The 20,310-nt window shown below is 33.8% G+C and overlaps 1 protein-coding gene across 1 annotated transcript in view; it reads right to left on the bottom strand.

Moving 5' to 3' along the window:
• LOC111141985 (activating transcription factor 7 interacting protein) overlaps positions 1 to 20,310 on the bottom strand; it is a 121,104-nt gene that overhangs the window by 38,128 nt on the left and 62,666 nt on the right. Inside the window, exons 3-6 of the mRNA XM_022494888.1 lie at positions 16,460 to 16,540; positions 14,736 to 14,881; positions 13,028 to 13,165; positions 2,503 to 2,568 (exon numbers count right to left, since the gene is read on the bottom strand). Of these exons, the coding sequence (XP_022350596.1) occupies positions 2,503 to 2,568; positions 13,028 to 13,165; positions 14,736 to 14,881; positions 16,460 to 16,540 (431 nt within the window). The remainder of the gene's footprint in view (positions 1 to 2,502; positions 2,569 to 13,027; positions 13,166 to 14,735; positions 14,882 to 16,459; positions 16,541 to 20,310) is intronic.

Raw genomic sequence — 20,310 nt, 5'->3', positions numbered from 1 at the left:
AGGATCAAGGAGCAAATCTAAATAGAAGAAAAGCATTTAAAGTATTACTGTTTATTTATTTATCTTAATAAGGGGGAGAACTAAAGTTTTAAACTTTCATTCTGTATTTCTCTTGTTTTTAAAACCTAGCATGACACAGATGTAAAATTATATTGGATGCCATAATTAAACAGAATTAGGACATGAGTGAACAAATTCTTGAGATTTCTAGAAATCTCTCACAAAAAGAAAATTTAACAAGAATGGGTAGAAAGATGTCCCAGTTTGGCAATGTAAAACTGGCCTTACCCAAAAGCTAATTAACGAAGGAACAAAATGTGAAAGCTTGAAGACCACCTCAATATTTTTCTTCAAGCACCACATATCCTAATTGTTCAAATTAACCTTTTCTAATCTTTAGGAATTATACAGTATTTGCTGTTTCCATAATACTTACAGCTCTCCATAACAAACCTTTCAGGGATTGTAATATTTTCATATCATTCTTAAAGTGTGTCTCTGTCTGTCACTTTTAAATATGTAAAGAAGAAGAACTAGAAAGTAGTTCTGAAAGCAAAACAGACAAACACTGGGAAGTATATGGTGGGCAGCATGCTGCTTAGTTCAAACATAAGGATAAAAGGGAAGAAGTGGAAATCTGTACTGTACAAAAACAAAGGAAAAATTGTAAAGCCCTTTCTTTGGTTCAAGCACAGCTAATAAAAAAGGTTTTAAAAAAAGGTTTACATCAGGGCACCTGGGTGGCTCATAATGTCTACCTTCGGCTCAGGTCATGATCCCAGGGTACTGGGATGGAGCCCCACATAGGCTTCCTTGCTCAGCAGGGAGCCTGCTTCCCCTTCTTTCTCTCCTTCTGCTTGTACACTTTCTCTCTCTCACTCTCTCTCTCTCAAATAAATCAAATCTTTTTTTAAAAAAGATTTACATCAATTTTCTAATCTGAAAAATAAAATAGCGTTTTTATATTATGACAAATAAATGAAGCTGAAAAAGTTAATCAGGAAATTGTATAATTATAATAAAAAGAATCTTTGGGAATGGCCAAAGGAAGGTTTGGTGAGATTAGTCTGTGTAGAACAAAGATAAAAACTATCAATTGCTCAAGAAAAAAGAGCAACCAGAGTTTACAAAGTTAAGTAAAAACAACAGAGATGGAGGGACGCCTGGGTGGCTCAGTTGGTTAAGCAGCTGCCTTCGGCTCAGGTCATGATCCCAGCGTCCTGGGATCGAGTCCCACATCGGGATCCTTGCTCATCGGGGAGCCTGCTTCTCCCTCTGCCTCTGCCTGCCATTCTGTCTGCCTGTGCTTGCTCTCTCTCCCTCTCTCTCTCTGACAAATAAATAAATAAAATCTTTAAAAAAAAAAAAACAACAGAGATGGAGAACAGATTAGCAGTTGCCAGGGGACAGGAACAGGTGGGTGTGGGGGGAAAAGAGGTAGGTTTAAACTGTAAAAACGCAGCATTAGGGAGTCCCTTCATGGTAATGGAACAGTTCTAGACCTTGACTATGGTGGAGGTTATACAAATCTATACATGGGATCAAACTGCATAGAACTGCATATGTGTACATATACACACAATAAATTCATATAAAAACTGGTGAGAAATGGTAATGTCTACAGACTATTTAACAGAATTTTATCAATATCTTGGTTTTGATATTATACTGCAGTTATATAAGATTTTACCGCTGGGGAAAGCTAAGTGAAAAGTTCACAGGAGTCTATGTACTACATTGCAACTTCCTGTGCATCTATAATTATTTCAAAATAACTTTATTTAAAGTCAAGTAAAGAAGATGTCACAATGAAGACAGAAAAATCCTATAGTAATAATGATTACTACTGAAATAATTTTAGTGGCAATTATTAAGTGCCACACAATGGAGCTCTCACGACAAAGAAATATAATTTGCTCAAATAGGAAAAAAAGTCAAGAGGAAAAGAAAGAAATTAAACTAAAAACTATAATGCAATATACAAGTGCTATATTAAAAGTATGTATTACAGAATAACTAAGGAAATAACAAAAAGCAGAAGGTAGGCTTTACATTGGAGTTTATGTTATGCTACAATGTTTGGACTTAACTACATGGTGGAAGCAAAGAAGAGAAGAGGACTACTCCAGGTAACAGAACACTAACTAACATAGTTTGGCGGAAATAAGAGACTTGACTGGGACATTGACAAGAATGTAAAAAGAAAAAAACATGGTAAGACAAATCCCAAAGATAATTTTAAAAATGAAATGAAAATATAACTTCCAGAATGCTGTAAAATAGATTAATATAAGTGTTGATACATGCAAACAGTAAATGAGGATTAGAAAAGGATTAATAATTAGCTCTAGAGTTGTGGCTCCAGAAAGAACATATAGGAAGTACACAGAATGAAAGCAAATTTCAGACCTGTAATAAAGGAAGACTTTCCTCCTAACTCACCATTTCCTAAGATTACCACTTAAAACTAAATATTAATTATGCAAGAATAGATATCCTTACTTCTTGTCTTTTCTTAAGATCTTCTTTGGCTGCTCCAAAGCGTTTGGTTAACCTGGCTATCTTGGCCTAAAAAAAAGCAAAAATGAAACAGAAATCAAGTAACATAATGGGATTAAAAAGGAACTCATATATACATCACAAGAAACCCACAAATGAAAGGATCCTGAGAAGATCACCAACAGCAAAGAAAATAAGGCAAGCTGATTATAAAATATATATTTGGAAAATATAGAAAATCATAATGAAAACTAAAATGACCTCTGAACTCAATACCCAGAGGTAAACACTCTTAATTTTAGAATGTTAGCTTCTTCCCTCCTAGAACTCACAAACCAGTACATTTCTGAGCATATGTAATTGTGGGGACTTTTATTATTGTTATTTTTCAGTATGTTGTAACTATACAATTTTCTGATAATTCTGTACTAAACACACTTGTAAATCATAAAAGACCCAATGCCATGCCTTATGTATATATGTGTAATATACTGAATCATTGTTTATACTCTCTATTTCCCAGTGGAAATGTTCAGTGTTTGTCAATGTACTGCTAGAGTCAAATAATGCAATTAACAATTTTGTTCTTTCAAAATTCTTTCCTTGGGTACCACTCACAAAATATAACTTCTGAGACAGAAAATATTTTTAAAGCTCTTGTCTAAATGATTCTTATCTAAATGCTAATTTATATCTAAATTATCTAAGAATTATCAAATATTTAATGACAATTTCTTTTTCAGAAAGGCTTTGCTAATTTGTACATTCAACAGCAGAGTATGTGTGGTCATTTAATATTACTCTGAAACACTTTCATATTATGTTAATTTTAATACTCTGTCAAAAATGTTACCTTGCTACTATTAACATTTCAGTAAAATTATTCATCATTTATACTGCTTACATAAGCTGCTTGATCACATATTTGCTCAAATACATATTCACAGAAACTTTAAGGAAAAAAACAGGAAAGAAAAAAAAATTATCTCATTACCACATGATTATTTTGTATTTAAGTCTTTTACTAAAGTACAGATGTAATACTCAACTAGTTGTTTTTGTTGCTGTTAACTGCTGCTGCCATTTTTTAAGATTTTATTTATTTATTTGACAGAGAGCACAAGTAGGCAGAGAGGCAGGCAGAGAGAGAGGGGGAAGCAGGCTCCCTGCTGAGCAGAGACACCCCCCACCCCCGCGATGTGGGGCTTGATCCCAGGTCCCTAGGATCATGACCTGAGCCGAAGGCAGAGGCTTTAACCCACTGAGCCACCCAGGCACCCCATGCTGCCAAATTTTTTTAAGCTTTTATTTTTGTTTTGTTTTGTTTTTTAGAGAGAGAGTGAGTGGCACAAGCACATGTACAAGCTGAGGAAGGAACAGAGAAAGAATCTCAAAAAACTCCCTGCTCAGCACAGAGCCTAAAGCGGGAGCTGGATCTCACAACCCTGAGATCATGACCGGAGCCAAAATCAAGAGATACTCAACTCACTGAACCATCCAAACACCCCACTGCTGCTGCCATTTTATGTTAAATATATTTTCAAGAAATTTAAATTAAACTTCTGAGTGTGTTCATGAGGCCCACCTAAGGAAGAACTCTTCCAGAAAAATTCTTGTATCCAATATAAGCATATCATACAAAGAAAATGATATTATTTACTTTTAAAGTTTCTTTCAGAAAGTAGGCACTTCTGAAGGAGACCCCAAACCTAACAAAGTATTTAAGTCCATTGAGAGAACCTATGAACTCAATCACATATGACCCTGAGGATGAAGATTTTCCTTAGGACTTGAGTATTTATGCATATTTATTAATACCAAAGACATACAGCATAATTTTATATTCTTAATATGGATTTACCTTCCTATGATTAAAATATTTCAAATAATTTTTTTCAAGAAAGATATAGGGGAAGGTGTTTTCTGTACCACAGTTTATGCAAGAATGTTTTTCATTCTTGAGTCTACCTGGTGGGTAGTCTTTAAGTTGAATAGTTTGTATTATTACACTACTTTTACTTAAAACTCATTTTGTACATTCTATATATATATAGAAAGGGAAAGGTCTAGAGGAATAAATACCAAAGTTAAAAGTGGTTACTTCTAGAGGTTAGAATTGGTAGGCAGTGAGGGAGAATGTAAAGAGGATTTCACTTTCAAGTCATATACATCTGTAATATTTAAATGCTTTTTAAAAAGGATTTTATCACTTAAAAAATTAAGCTATCAATCAAAATCTGGACACTGACTTGCTGTCTGCCATTTAATATTATAAAAAAATAAACAAAAAACCAGCCTTTTTCTTACTTTAATCTAGGAAACTGTGTAATTCAAAATTGTAATTCAAAATATCTGCCATAATGTGTCTAAGACTAGGCCTCTATTTTAGTAAGTATTATGTGAGTTTTTTTAAGAAACTATATAAACAAGTCAGATTTTAGTCTAGGAAAGGGATATTCTATTATTATGTCTTTACTACTTTTATTTCATTTTGCTCTTGGTTTCTTTCTTAGGCATATCTATTTCTTATATAGGCATAAGGGTAGCTATTTAAATATAAGTCACATAAATTGTTGCAATTCAGACACACTGAGCCTTATTTAGCAAGCTAGGCAAACCAGGGATTTCCTTGCATAAATTATGCACCAAGGAACCTCTTAGGAAATAATTATCTGAGAAAAGAGCTAATCAAGCATCAAGTCTGACTTAACAAAATATTAGCATTCAAAAAATTTACTGAATAGGGACGTCTGGGTGGCTCAGTTGGTTGGACAACTGCCTTCAGCTCAGGTCATGATCCCAGAGTTCCAGGATCGAGTCCCGCATCGGGCTCCCAGCTCCATGGGGAGTCTGCTTCTCTCTCTGCCCTTCTCCTCACTCATGCTCTCTCTCTCACTGTCTCTCTCTCAAATAAATAAATAAAATCTTTAAAAAAAATTTACTGAATAAATGGATATATATATCCATTATTCAAAACTGTCTCTTGGATTAGACAATCATGGATTTACTTGGTGGGGGGGCTATTTTCAGTTAAAACTACTTAAAACAGCATTTTATAAATTATAACCAATGAAATACTGTATTCCAGGGTGTGTTGACAGCTTTTCCATTTCCATTAAAAAAATCCACTTGAAATTTTGAGTATTTTGAATTTGTACAATAATTTGAAAGGGATCAAGTCTTCCTATCTAGGAACATAGTACATTTACAGTTGACTTGTTGACTCAGATTTTCTTTTTCTGTCCTTTTTCCTCACAGTGGTCTTAAAATTTTCTTTTCTTTTATTCTTAACTACTTATTCATTTTTAAATATCTACCATATGTGAAACCTTTATCTCATATCTTCTCATTGTTCATTGTTGATATATAGAAAAACTATTAGAAAGTTTTTCTTCAATCAGGTAGTTTCTAAACTTCTTACTTTCTCTACAGTTTGCCAAATTAATTCTATTGTGTTCCCAATCATTACTCTTAATTTCTTTTTCCTGTCGTTATTTTATTACTCAGACTGCCACCAAAACTCCAAATAGCAGCATAGATAACAGACGCCTTTGTCCTAGTCTCAACTTCAATGGAAATACTTCCATGATCCCTACTAAATATGATATGGGTTATAACCTGAACAGAGTTTCTTACAATCTTAGGCTTTCTACTTCCTTACTAAATAAGATGGACATCATAGGTATAAAGTTATATATAATAATGTTCTCTTAAAGAATCTCCTCTGGATCTTTGTCTCCTTTTTCAATCCTTATGTAGTTTATTTATACTCATTATTTATAAATAAAAAATTAATCTACTTTTAGTCTTCACAAAAGAATAAGGTTTTGTCTTCATTGCTCAGTATTCAAAAAGGGTTGGGTTTTTTACATTTCATTAATTTATTAACTCTCTCTTCCTTCTGGAGTTTAGTTTATAATTGTCTCTTCCTAGCACAGAAGATGAACATATAACGTTCTTCTCTTTCCCTGTTCAGTAGTAATTAATTTAAAATTATAAATTTCTCTTTGAATACTGCTGTGGCTTTCATTACAGGTTTTGATATGTAGTACTTTAATTACAGTTTTGATTTAAAAAGCGGAGAATTTCCATTTTTACTTCCTCTCTACAACTATCTGACAATATGTTTTGGTGAGGGGGTTATGGTCTGGGAGGGGTAGAAAAGCTAAATATTTGTTGATAATTTCTCTTTTTATTACTCTTTATTTCTCTCTTTTTTTTTTTAAAGATTTTATTTATTTATTTGACAGAGATCACAAGTAGGCGGAGAGGCAGGCAGAGAGAGAGGAGGAAGCAGGCTCCCCGCTGAGCAGAGAGCCCGATGTGGGGCTCGATCCCAGGACCCTGGGATCATGACCTGAGCCGAAGGCAGAGGCTTTAACCCACTAAGCCACCCAGGCGCCCCTATTTATTTCTCTTTTATTTGCTATTGACTCCACAGCAAATGACAACTATCTCCATTTTAAGACTTTCTTATAAGTTACTAGAATTCTCATCTTGACAATGCATCAGATACATAAATCTAAAAATTATACTACCTTATAATTAAAAAAATAATTAAAACCATGGAAATAATGTTGAGATTTATTTTACCATTTGACATCTCTGTAAAAGCAAAAATACACAAAAACTTTTTCATGATTCTGGAAGTAACCAATCCCTTAGGCACCTAGGTGGCTCAGTCAGTTAAGCGTCTGCCTTCAGCTCAGGTCATGATCCCTGCTCAGGCTATGATTCACACTCAGGTCATGATTCAAGAGTCCCTGAATATTGCACTCCCTGCTCAGCAGGGAGTCTGCTTCCCCTCTACCCCTGCCCCACGCCCTGCTCCTGCTCTCTTTCTCTCTCAATTAAATAAATAAAAAAATCTAAAAAAAAAAAAAAAAAGAAAGAACGAAAGAAAGGTAACCAACCTTAAAGAAATATATAAGATATCCCGATGCTGAAAATTATTTTCAGCTCTTATAAAAATACATTTAGTACACAGAAATAAGGAAACAAGCCAGTAATTTTTTTTTTAAGATTTTATTTATCTGACAGAGAGAGAGATCACAAGTAGGCAGAGGGACAGGCAGAGAGAGAGGGAAGCAGGCTCCCCGCTGAGCAGAGAGCCTGATGTGGGGCTTGATCCCAGGACCCTGAGATCATAACCCGAGCCGAAGGCAGAGGCTTTAACCCACTGAGCCACCCAGGCGCCCCCAAGCCAGTCATTTAAAACAGGTTTTAATAAGAGGAAGTGGACAAGTCATATCACTCAACAAAAAATCATTTTAAATAATCCCGAACTAGCTTATTTGAAAAATATGTAAGAAAGACAATATGAAAATCAATCAAAAATCTACTTTCCTATATCTACGGAGAAATTTATACCTTAAAAATTTTAGCAGAAAAGAGAACTTCATGAATTTTCCTCTAAAGATAAAGTCTACATGATTCAATTCTATTGTCTCACCGAGTTTTTCAATGTATTATACATTTTTACATTATTGCAAAAGGATCATGAGTCTCTTAGAAGTGTATTTTTATAGTAACTGCTGTTTTAAAAAAGAGGGCCCTAATACTAAAATTAGTTATTATATTAATTTATTCCTTAAAGCAAAATACCTGAACCCAATTTAAGTATTTGTTTTCAATTGTGTTAACTTTGAATTTTATAAAATTCAAATGCCAAAGTCAGTCAGATATAATAAGTGAATATAAATATGCAAATCGGGAAGATGTACTCATCAACTCCTATGGAATGAGATATAGTATATATACACAGTAATATTTTCAAAATGTTTATTGTTAGCTGTAACTAAAAAACAGTAAATAATTTAGCAAAGTATGTAATTATTTGCTTAAGTATGTGATACGTAAGCTTTAAATACTGGAGAACGCAAAAGTAATTATAATAAAAATACAAGAACGGAGTGATAAATATCACCAAAAATGACTGAGTAGGGAACTTCAGGGTTCATTCCTTTCCCAAAAGCAACTAATGAGCTGACATACATTTTTAGAATCAACTTTTGCACAACTCTGGAATCTATTCAAAAACTCCAAACAGTGGGGTGCCTATGTGGCTCAGCTGGTGTCCAACTCCTTATCTCAGCTCACATCTTGATCTCAGGGTCATGCATTCAAGCCCCCACTATGAGCACAGAGCCTACTTAAAAAAAAACTCAGAAAAGCCAAGGGGAAGACCTAGGGAAGAATAAAGCTGCTACTTTGCAGTGAGAGAGCACTGTGGTCTTTTAGGTTGTCTATTCATTTTTCCTCACACCCAGATCAGCAGTGGCTGTGAAGATGACAGTTAGCATGCCTGGTGCAGGCTTCTAGTGCCACAGGAAGCATATGGACCTTATTTTCACTGGCATCTCCCTTAAGGCCCAGCACACAGGCCAGCTTTTGTTTCACCCAACTCAAGTAATTCCCAAGGCTGGAGCAGCATCCCAGATAGCTTTTCCTAAAGATTTGGCACAGCAGCCTGAGGCAAAGGACAACAATTTGGACAAGCAATAAAGAGAAAAGCCTGGGTAAGAAAAGGTTGGGAAAGGTGACACATGACACAAAAGGGACTCTAAAAGCTCTTGAATAGAGACTATGCAAATGCCAAGGGGAAAAAAGGCAAAAAATAGCTTGAAAAGACCCTAAGCTTTCACTTAAGCAAGTAGAAGTGAAGGATAAGGCAAGCTGGATAGGGCAAGCTGTAAATGGCCTGGTTAATTAGCATTGAAGGAGTGCCTCAACAGAGCCAATCTGCAAAGACTGGGTGAGTATTTTTTTCCTTCTTCCTTTTTTCTTTTTTTATGCTTCAAGCATTTAAGATAACTGGCAGAACATCACCTGACCACTAATCTAATGAAACACCAAACTTTAGGGGCCCCACACAACAAAGAATTTATACTTTCCAAAAACATTTCAGAAGTCATAAACCAACAAACAACAAATCACAACAAGAACCATCAACAAACTCTGGGTAGTGAGGAAAAAAATCTGATTCCCAGAACTGCCACAATATAATATTCAAAATACTCAAATTTCAACATAAAATTAGGAGGCATACAAAGAAACAAGAAATAAGAAATTATGGGCCAGGGGCGCCTAGGAGGCTCAGTGGGTTAAGCCTCTGCCTTTGGCTCAGGTGATGATCTCAGGGTCCTGCTTGGCAAGGAGCCTGCTTCCTCTTTTCTCTCTGCCTGCCTCTCTGCCTACTTGTGATCTCTCTTTGTCAAATAAATAAATAAAAATCTTAAAAAAAAAAGTATGGGCCATTCATAGAATGAAAATAATGAAAAGAAAGATAGCTCAGGTATCGGACTTACTAGACAAAGACTTTAAATAAATTGAATAAAAATCTGTTCGAGGAGTTAAAAGAAACAATGGACAAAGAACTTAAAAAAATGAGAAGAAACAGGAAAACAATGTCTTGCTAAGCAGAATATCAAAGAGACAGAAACTGTGTAAAGAAAACATATAGAAATTCTAGAGCAGAAAGTGTATTAATTGAAATAAACTTCGCAGCGGGGCACCTGGGGGGCTCAGTAGGTTAATCATCCGACTCTTTATTTTGGCTCAGGTCATGATCTCAGGGATGTGAGACTGAGTACCACATCAGGCTCTGTGCTGGGCATGAGCCAGCTTAAGAGTCTCTCTTCCCTCTCCCACTACACCTCCCCCGCCTCTCTTAAAAATAAAAGAAGTTATACATGGATTTTTGACTATATCAGGGGAGGGGATCAGCACCCCAAGCCCAGCATTATTCAAGGGTCAACCATTTATATAACACATACCAATTATATTATATACTATATATCTATATATATTTTAGCTTTTTTCTTTAATGATTATTCTGGAAATTACACTTAACATCTTGAATACCTACTTATTTTGAATAGTATACAAATACTTTCAATAGCATATAAATATAATTAAATATCATTTAGGCATAAAAAGGAATGCAGTACTGATACATGCTACATTGTGTACGAACCCTGAAAATGTTATGCCAAGAGAAAGAAGCCAGACACAAAAAGTCACATATTGTAGGATTCTGTTCACAAAAAAATATGCAGAATAGGTAAATCAATAGAGACAGGTTGATTAGTGGTTGCCAAGGACTAGGGGAAAGGGAAAGTGACTATTTAATGGAAATAAGGTTTTCTTTTGGGTTAATGAAAATGTTCTATAAGTAGACAGAGATGAGAGTCATAAAATGTGAATGAACTAAATGCCAGTGAATTGTAAAGTAAAAACAGTTATTTTGCTATTGAATTTTACTTCCATAAAAAACTAAATATCAGAAAAACCCAGAAAGAGACAGGAACTAAATGAGCTTAGTAAAATTTAAATAAATAGCATGGTAAGGGCAGATCACTACAGGTAACTTAAATGGGAGAAACAGTATGAAGTTGAAGGCCTAAAATGAAAATACTATGAACACTGATACTCTGTAGGACAGTGTAGCAATTGGTAGGTATTAGGAAAAGTAGATCAAAAACTAGGAGATCCAGAAATTAAAAATTAAAAAATGAATGATGGCACTTTGTTGAGGAATTTGGACTACACAGAGGAGAATGAAACAAACAGTATTCTAGAAAGATGAGTACAATCATTGGGAAGGACCAGTAAGGACTTAAAAAATAGAACCAGAAAAAAAAAAAAAAAAAAAAAAAATAGAACCAGAGTAATCATGTAAAAGGTTATTGCTATAATCAAAGGAATGGAAAAGGAAAATGTATTTACAGGACTAAACCCATATTAACTGAAAAAAATCCACATGTAAATGGACCTGTGCCTTGTGAAAAGTGAGAGGAAGCAAAAAATAGACTTTTGTAAGAAATAAAAGTTATAATTTGGCAATCCACTGTATATGTGAAATGACTGAAAGAAATCAATTTCCAAGAACTCAAAAACTATCAATGAGAAGAAAAACGGGAAGATATTGCTAGAAGATTTTTCTAAGGATTCAAGAATTACAAGTAAGAGGAACAATGGTATGGGAGATTTATCTGTAGAGAAGAGAATGTTTTGGCATTTAAAGGATTCAGATTCTGAGACTACCAGGTAACATCAAAGTGAAAAGTTTACTAAGTATTAAGAGATCTGAACTTGCATGTTATATGAGAATATGGGAGTCAAAGTCTCAGATTTTTTTAAAAACACAAAATGAGAAACAATTAATGAAACCACTTTTTTAAATCCTCAAACATTTTAAAATTCTAATTCAAAATTCTCGACCATATTAGTAAAATAAAGTTTAATAATTAAGCAACACTATCACTATTAGAAAGATCTGCTAAAGGTAAGTAAGAGGACTAGTAACGTACTACATGGTACATTAACAAAATTACTACAAAGATCTTATTATTTAAAAAGTCTCACTTCAAATAAAATTAACAATATGAACCCAAGAAAATAACTTTCAGGCTAAGAAATATATAAATTCTAGTCACATTTGGTTGCAATTTGCTTTATAACTAGAAAACAGTGACTTTATTTTCATGGACCCCTTTTCCCTCATTTATAAAGTAAGGGTCTACAAGTGGTTTGCAAACTCAGCCTCTGTAGACTAAGCTCATATTTCAGACAGCAAAATAGAAACCACGCATTTACTATATGACAAGATGAATGTACTGATAAAAATTTCCAGTTTCTTAGTCTTGGAATAAAATGATTTACTACAGCATGTTATCATGTGTTCATTTTAGTCATTTAGAAGCTCTGGCACTATATGTATATGTATGTGTATAGTTATATTTAATAAAAAAAGAAAAGTAAAAATCATTAACAAATATAAATTAACAAATTAATATCTTTACATCATAACATCCATGGCAGGAAGTGGGTTAATATAAAAAGAATCACTTACAATAAATATTATTTGGTACTTACGACATGCTAGATAATACCAGCCTTTCCTCAGTGACTAAGGCTCTCTTATGGGTTGAACTATACGAGAAGTTCATATATTGAAGTCTGAACCCTAAGTACTCTCCGACTGTGATTCAATTTGTAAAGAGGGTCTTTACAAAGGTAATTAGTTAAGATGAGGTTATACTAGAGTAGGATGGGCCCCAATCCAATCCAACCGGTATCCTTGTAAAAAGGGGAAATATGGGTGCGCGGCGTGCGCGCGTGCACGCACACACACATACACAACACACACACACTTATAGTGCCATATGAAGACAAAAGATTTCCACAAGTCAAGGAATGTCCAAGACTGTCAGTATACCATCAGAAGCTAGAGGAAGGAGACACATGGAAAAGATTCTTTCTTACAGCCTTCGAACAGAACCAGTTCTTCCAACACCTTGGTCATAGACTTTTAGCCTCCAGAGCTATGAGACAGTACTTCTCTGTTGTTTAAGCTACCAGTTTACGGTACTTTTTTTACGACAGCCCTAGCAAACAAATGGTGCCTCTTTTTACTTCTAATATTTAGAAGTTAAATGTAATTATTATCAACTTTGAAAATGTATCCCCCAAAACAAGTAATAAAAATAATGACACATGGGTATACAATTCAAATCAGTATACGAACCTGTAGTTCCGTAATAACTGTTTTATGCCTCTTGTTACATTCAATCTTTTCAACTCGTGTTTTCAATTCTGCCAAAGTCTTATCAAATACAGCACACTGTAGTGCACACAATTTTTCTTCCAGCAACCACTGTACAACCTAAAGAGATATATTTCTTTGTTACAGTCAAAGAAGGCATTTCAGCAAGCAGAGAAGAGTAAATATTCTTAAGGACTAGTAAGACAGTTATAATGTATTGATTAATTTCAAGAGAAACACATTGGCATTCATGACACAATGATATCTGCTAAAAGCCTCTACTTCTACATGTGTCTACTATGACAAAATTATACTAAAAACAGAAAATTTCCAGAGGGTAAAATTTTATAAATGATTTTATACTGAGGTTTTAATATTTATTTCTCATACCTTCTGTGATTCAAAGGAAATCAGTTAAAAGACCAGTTTTTAAAATTTCTAATCTGTTGCACATGATATTTTTGTGAGACTAAGAATATCACTGCACTATGAAATTTCTAGAAAATATTTCTAAATGTCTACTTACAACTTACATTATTTATCTTATTATGGGTCCCTAACAAATAGAATACATAGTACATGTCCACAATCCATACTTGAGTAACACTGTTCCAGAGGAATACATTCTTAGTACACATATAAGTTTCAAAATTCACATACCTATCTTCGTATTTATAATAGCTCTGTAAAAAAAACTAAACATTATTACCTCCATATGACAAATTAAAAAAGCTAGGAAAGAAAAATGGCACTTTTTTATCACCTCACTAATTAACTGCTTTTTTCTAATATGAGTATTTATACTGTATCTTAGTGGAAAAAGGACATTGGTCTAAAACATAGATTATTTATAATTTCATTATTACATCTGTAAGACTTTAAAAAATTAATTTCACTGGACTTTCATATTCCTCTTAAAAAGGCATCTGTCATACACATCTGTTAACACATTTAGAAAAGTATATTAAATACTACATATTTTCAATATTTCTAACTCTAGTTTCACAGATACAGGCAGATGTTTCTAAAGTTTATATTTTAAATAATTCCATTCCCTAGTCATTCTAAGGCCCTGTCCCTACTATTTTTTAATAGTAAGCCTAAAGAACATAACAATGAGTTACAATGTAGGAACTTACAACCATAAAACCACCTTATAATGAAGATTAAAAAGTTAATGTATTTTTTAGAAGTTAAAATATAAGACCCTAACATTTCCACAGAATAAAATTCAATATGAAAGAAAAAATAAAATCCAAAAACTCCTTTAAAAAGAATCAGTTTTAAAAATTAAATTACTGGGGCGCCTGGGTGGCTCAGTGGGTTAAAGCCTCTGCCTTCGGCTCAGGCCATGATCCCAGGGTCCTGGGATCGAGCCCCGCATCGGACTCTCTGCTCAGCAGGGAGCCTGCTTCCCTTCCTCTCTCTCTGCCTGTTTCTCTGCCTGCTCACAAGCAGTCACAAACAGTCTCTCCATCTGTCAAATGAATAAATAAAATCTTTTAAAAAAATAAATAAATAAAAATAAAAAAATAAAAATTAAATTATTAAGAATAAGCTCAACCACTTTAAGTTCTATGAAAAACCTAAATATGTCAGTGAAATACAGAATAATGTCAAAAACCTAGAAGAATAAAAATGGTCACATGTTTATTATTTAATATCATTTTTAACTTATAATCTGTAACACCTTTTGTAGCTTCTGGTTAATATCTCCTTTGGCTGTAATCTTCACTTGAAATTCTGCTTCATATTCATCTTCCATATATCGACGACGTTTGGACTGTACATTGTCCATGTCCTCTGATTTAGAACGTTTTCTTCTGGAAAATTCACCTGAGGACAAAAAAGCATGATGACTTTTATTACAGATCCTAATGCTTCTTTTCCATTCTCAGCTAAATATTATTCCTAGTTATCACAGTATCATTCTCACTCAGCAATTTTATGAATTGTTTTAGAGACTAGAAAAATGGATAGGTAGCTTTTAAACTCTGAACTTATTTTCAGTATGCTAAACAAGAACACCCTGAGGGCTAAGCAATGTATAATGTGAACATAAAAGATTCTTCTCTTGAAATCATATTAAGATAGAGAATCACCTAAAATATGAATATGAGATGAGAAGAAATCATCTTCTATTCATTCCCTTTGCTAAATTTTATAGTGCACATGAATCCCCTTACAAAATATAATATTCATTCTCATGTCACAGATATCTATCAGCTGTACATAGCAGCTTTAATAGCTTTAATTATTTCCTCCTCTTCAATACAATTTTTTTCTCAGCATTTAGAAAAAATCTTCATCATTAGCCTTAGGGAAGTAACATAAGACTAGTTACTCTTCTTTTTTAAAGATTTATTTATTTGAGAGAGAGAAAAAAAAACTCGCAAATTTGCAAGGGCAGCGGGGGGGAAGGGTGGAAGGAGAGGAAGAGAATCTCATGCCAACTCCCTGCTGAGTGCAGAGCCCCCACACAGGGCTCAATCCCACAATCCTCAGATTATGACCCTCAAATTATGACTGGAACCAAAATCACAAGTCGGACACTTAACTGAGCCACCTAGACACCCAAGGCTAGTTATTCTTAACATGTCCTAATGAATTTCAAATAAATAAAAACAGTAAAATTTGTGTCATTATAAAAATAAATCTGGTAAAGATATTCAAAGATCTTCACTTAGAAAATTTATATTTCAAATACTGGTAATACAGTCATGAGATCAAATTTTATCTGGTATCTTTTTCAATATATAAAACGTAAAAATACTAAAATCTCCACTTATTAAAGGGAAATGTCCTTATGTGACCATAAGTATCCTTCTTTGCTTTTCTCTATACCCATTTATCTATGTACCTACTTTAAAAATCCAGTTCTATTTCATGACTTCCCTTATAATCATGACTCATCTAGTCATACATGGAAACCAGAATGACAAAAAGAGATACAGAACCTAGGCTTCCCGACTTCTAGTCCAATGATTATCTTATAAACCTAACTACACCCTGTCCCATCAAGTCCCCTTTCCCGTGAAGCCTAAGAACCTTGAGGAGACAGACACATATTTTCATTAACTTGTATCACCTCCGACAAAATTCTTATAGCTCCATGCTCTAAACATAAATCTTAAACAATTTATCTCAAGACATTCAAATAGTACCTTATTAAATATTAAGCATAAATTTTTCTTATAAAACAATTAAAAGTATAAACAACATACTGAGGTATATGAAAATAATACTTTCAAAAATCCTTAGGTTAGCTGTCAATAAAATGATTTAACTGTGTTTTACTTAAACTGCAAAATTTTTGAATTATCTCAAGAAAGGAAATATATTCCATAGCCTTAAAAGAAGAAACAATGAATAGCTATTTTTCTAAACTAGTTCAGGTTTTTTGTACATGCTTACTTTTCTCAGAAGGTCTTTCATCTTCATTTATTACTTGTTCTTCTTCCTCAGGTTTGCTATCCTTTCCATTAGTTTCTACTTCTGCGGTAACAAAAACAGAAAAGGAAATCTTACTTCCATCAGTATTTATTGAAGCTCACTGTAATTTACAATTTTGGTATTAACAATCCAGTTAATATGCTTTTATAAAATCAGTCTCAAAATGTGAAATTTTAGTACTAAAAAGGGAACATAGCATGGATTGGTAGAAATGAATGACTAAGTCCACTTTCAAATGTTCCTAGAAATTCATAAAAAGCTCTTAAACATGGAAAAAAATAGTATAAATTTTAAAACAAAGAATCTTACTTAGTAATTTGCTGTCAACAGTAGATTAATAAAACCTACTCTAAAGCATTTAGATTCCATTACATTCAATTATTAAAACTAAAATACTGGGGTGCCGGGGTGGCTCAGTCAGTGAAGCATCTGCCTTCAACTCAGGTCATGATCCCGGGGTCCTGGGATCCAGTCTGTAATCTGGCTCCTTGCTCAGTAGGGAGCTGGCTTCTCCCGCTACCTGCAACTCCCCCTGCTTGTGAGCACTCTCCCACCCTCTGTCAAATAAATAAAATCTTAAAAAAAAAAAAAAAAAAAGGAAAAAAGAAAACCCTAAAATACTGTAGTGGTTGTGACAATTACAAAAATTACCAAGTACTGCCAAATTCAAAACATCTAACATTTTAACCAGATAAAATTATTAAGTTACTTTAATGGTTATGAGAGAGTTCATAAAAAAGAAAAAGATAACAAAAGTTAGGGTGCTTGGGTGGCTCAGTCTTTAAGTGGCTGCCTTCGGATCAAGTCATGATCCCAGGGTCCTGGGATTGAGCCTTGCAGGCTCCCTGCTCAGCAGGAAGCCTGCTTCTCCCTCTCCCACTTCTGCTTGTGTTCCTTCCCTCGCTGTGTATCTGTCAAATAAATAAATAAAATCTTTTTTAAAAAATTAATTAAAGATAAATAAATAGACAACAAAAGTTTAACTTAATAGTTAACTGATGCCAGTGCCAACAACTGAGTTAAGTGTATGACACACAGTACTTTATATCCTTAGCATAATCCTATACAATAAACACTATTTCTACCATCACTTAGATGAGGAAAGTCCAATGTTCAAAAAGGCTTCAGTAATTTTCAAAAGGCATATAAAATATAACAAAGAGTGCTAACAAAAATATCTTGCTAAAAATGTAATTACATTGTTACAATAAATAAAACCCCACAGGTACCAGAAAGGATCTTTAGTCAATCTATTACCTCAACTAACAATCATGAACTGGGGGAGAAGAACAAATCATTAATATGTCTGGGTTTCTATTTTTCCCCCTTACATCACTGAAACTGGCTCCCCAGGTTTTCAATAAAGCATCTGGTCTCATTATATCCTACAACCAAAATTAAATACATAATCACAAGGAATATAACATTATAAAAAGATTTTGATATGGCATTTCTTCTCCAAACAACAGGGTTTAATCCCAACAGCCCTTGATGGTAGAAGTCAAGGCTAAAATAACTGTAAAGACCTTTTAGGTGAAAACAGGCAGATTATGAGGATCAATGATGAACCTATTAAGGCTCTTAAAAATATTTTCTTCACACTAAGGTAAAACAATAAAGCTATAAAACATGACAACAGTCAAAACAAAACAGCACATAAAGATTACTAAAATTTTTTTTTATAAGTTAGCTCCACACCAATGTGGGGCTTGAACTCATAAGAACAGTTCACATGCTCTACAGACTAAGCCACCCAGGCATCCCTACTAAAACTATTTTTAAACTTTAAAAGAAAGGCGTAATAAAAATAAATAAATGAGTATTAGAAAATTAACTTTCCATTTACTATGCTCATTAGAAATATTTTAAGATCCTATCCCTCAACTCCAGTTTCAATGAAATGAAAATGTTTTGCTCCCTTGTAGATCACAAACTCATTACAAAGCATTTTTTTCTACATATAGGTTTCCAAATCCTCCTGATTTTAATACTGAGGGTGGTGACTCCTGAGTTTCCTAGTCCCCAGAGTCTCCAGAGACAAAGAATAACTGGGTTGCTTGAGATGAAGGTTTATACAGTCTTTATCTGGCAAATTATGTATGATACCACCCAAAGAACAAAATTAGCTATGGCTCCACTCAGGGTAACTACAAGCCAGATCAGCCATAATACAGCAGAGCAACTGGCCTAACGATTTGGTTTGAGCTGTCTCTTAATCATATGTTAGCTCCCTCTCCTCTTATAAATATGTCAAACATAGCTTGAGCTTTCTCCATTTTCTCAAAACCTCCTACCCGATTCCCATTTTCCAGATATGCCTGGAAGATACGGCTAGATTCTAAACACTTTAAAAACTTATTGGAATTTTAAAACAGACAAAGTGGATTAAACTTTATACTTCGGTTTTATTTAATGGAAAGAACTTGGGATAAGAAAAATGGTATTAACAGATTTTACAGAAAGGAACAAGGTCCTATATTTAATTTTTTGTTTATAAAGCCTCTAGAGAACCTGAGAGTGGACCTGCTTAAACCCAGAATAGTAATCAAAGGCCCATGCACACAGACATTTTTATATATAATTTCAAGTAGGTCATGGGATGCCTGAAACTCATCCAAATACTCAGGTTAAGATGGTCTTTTTTGGAATCTGTCCTCATTCATAGTTTCTGTTTTAATTCCTCTAGTCTTGAGTATAGACTTATGGCAAGTTAGCCCATCTTCATATACAGTTCTATATGTGGCATTCCTTCCTTTCAACCAGACTAGACAATAAGTAAGCTCACTAAGAACTGATACCGTATCTTGTAACTTTGGTAATCCTAAAAACTTTGGGAAAAGAAATGAGACAAAGGAGATGTTTATCATCTATCTGGTGACTATTATCTTAAATAAGATTTCATAAGATAAAGGTATAAAAAGTGTACTGGAGAGGACAATACATAGTTAGTTTCCCATTTTCATTAGTCCAATGAAATATGGACAAAAATAAGTGTCACCTTAGAGATTGGCAAACATTTTTTGTAAAGCCCAAAAAATAAATATTTTCAGTCTTGTGGGCCATATGGTCTTTGATACAACTACTCTGCCCTTGTAGTGGGAATCAGTGACAAACAATATGTAATAGTAAATAAACAGATGTGGCTCTATTCCAATAAAACTTTATTGACAAAAACAGAGCCTATAGGCTATAGTTTACTAATCCTGTGTTTGAAATTACTGACTCTATGAGAATATTTAAAACAAAACAAAAAATTCCTATAGATTAACTGAAGATAATTTCATCCATTAGCAAAATGAGCAAAGTAGATAAACAGGCAATTTATAGATAAGGAAATACAAGTGGCCAATAAACATAAAAATTCTCAACTTCACAAAGCATATCAGAAAAATGTGGCATTACTTAATAAGACATTTCCAGAAATTTTTTTTGAAGCTTTATTTAATACAATCTTCCAAATAATACCTTCTACAGTGAATTTTTGTGCTCCCTTTTAAGGCAAAACTTGAGGGGGGGAGAGTTATATTTTATCATTTCCAATTCTCTTCCCATTCTCTCTGAAACCCAATCTCCATTAGGTTTTCAATTCCACCACCCATGTCATGGTCACAAATGATCTTCAGGTTATTAAATATTTGTTTCCCATCTTACTTGAACAAACAGCAGCATCTGATACATAAACAAAATTGGGCTGATTACTCCCTCCTTGCAACATCCTCTTTACTTGACACCTTTAGGATAACAAAATCTCCTGATTTTCTTTCTACCAGAAAAGCTGCTCTTTCTTTTCTTTTTAGTTAATATACTTATTT

This window comes from Enhydra lutris, unplaced genomic scaffold, assembly GCF_002288905.1.
Source record: "Enhydra lutris kenyoni isolate GAN:26980312 unplaced genomic scaffold, ASM228890v2 scaffoldscaffold7, whole genome shotgun sequence".
NCBI classification, from domain to species: domain Eukaryota; kingdom Metazoa; phylum Chordata; class Mammalia; order Carnivora; family Mustelidae; genus Enhydra; species Enhydra lutris.
Note: the sequence above shows the minus strand (reverse complement) of the source record. Positions and strands in the feature narration are given on the sequence as shown.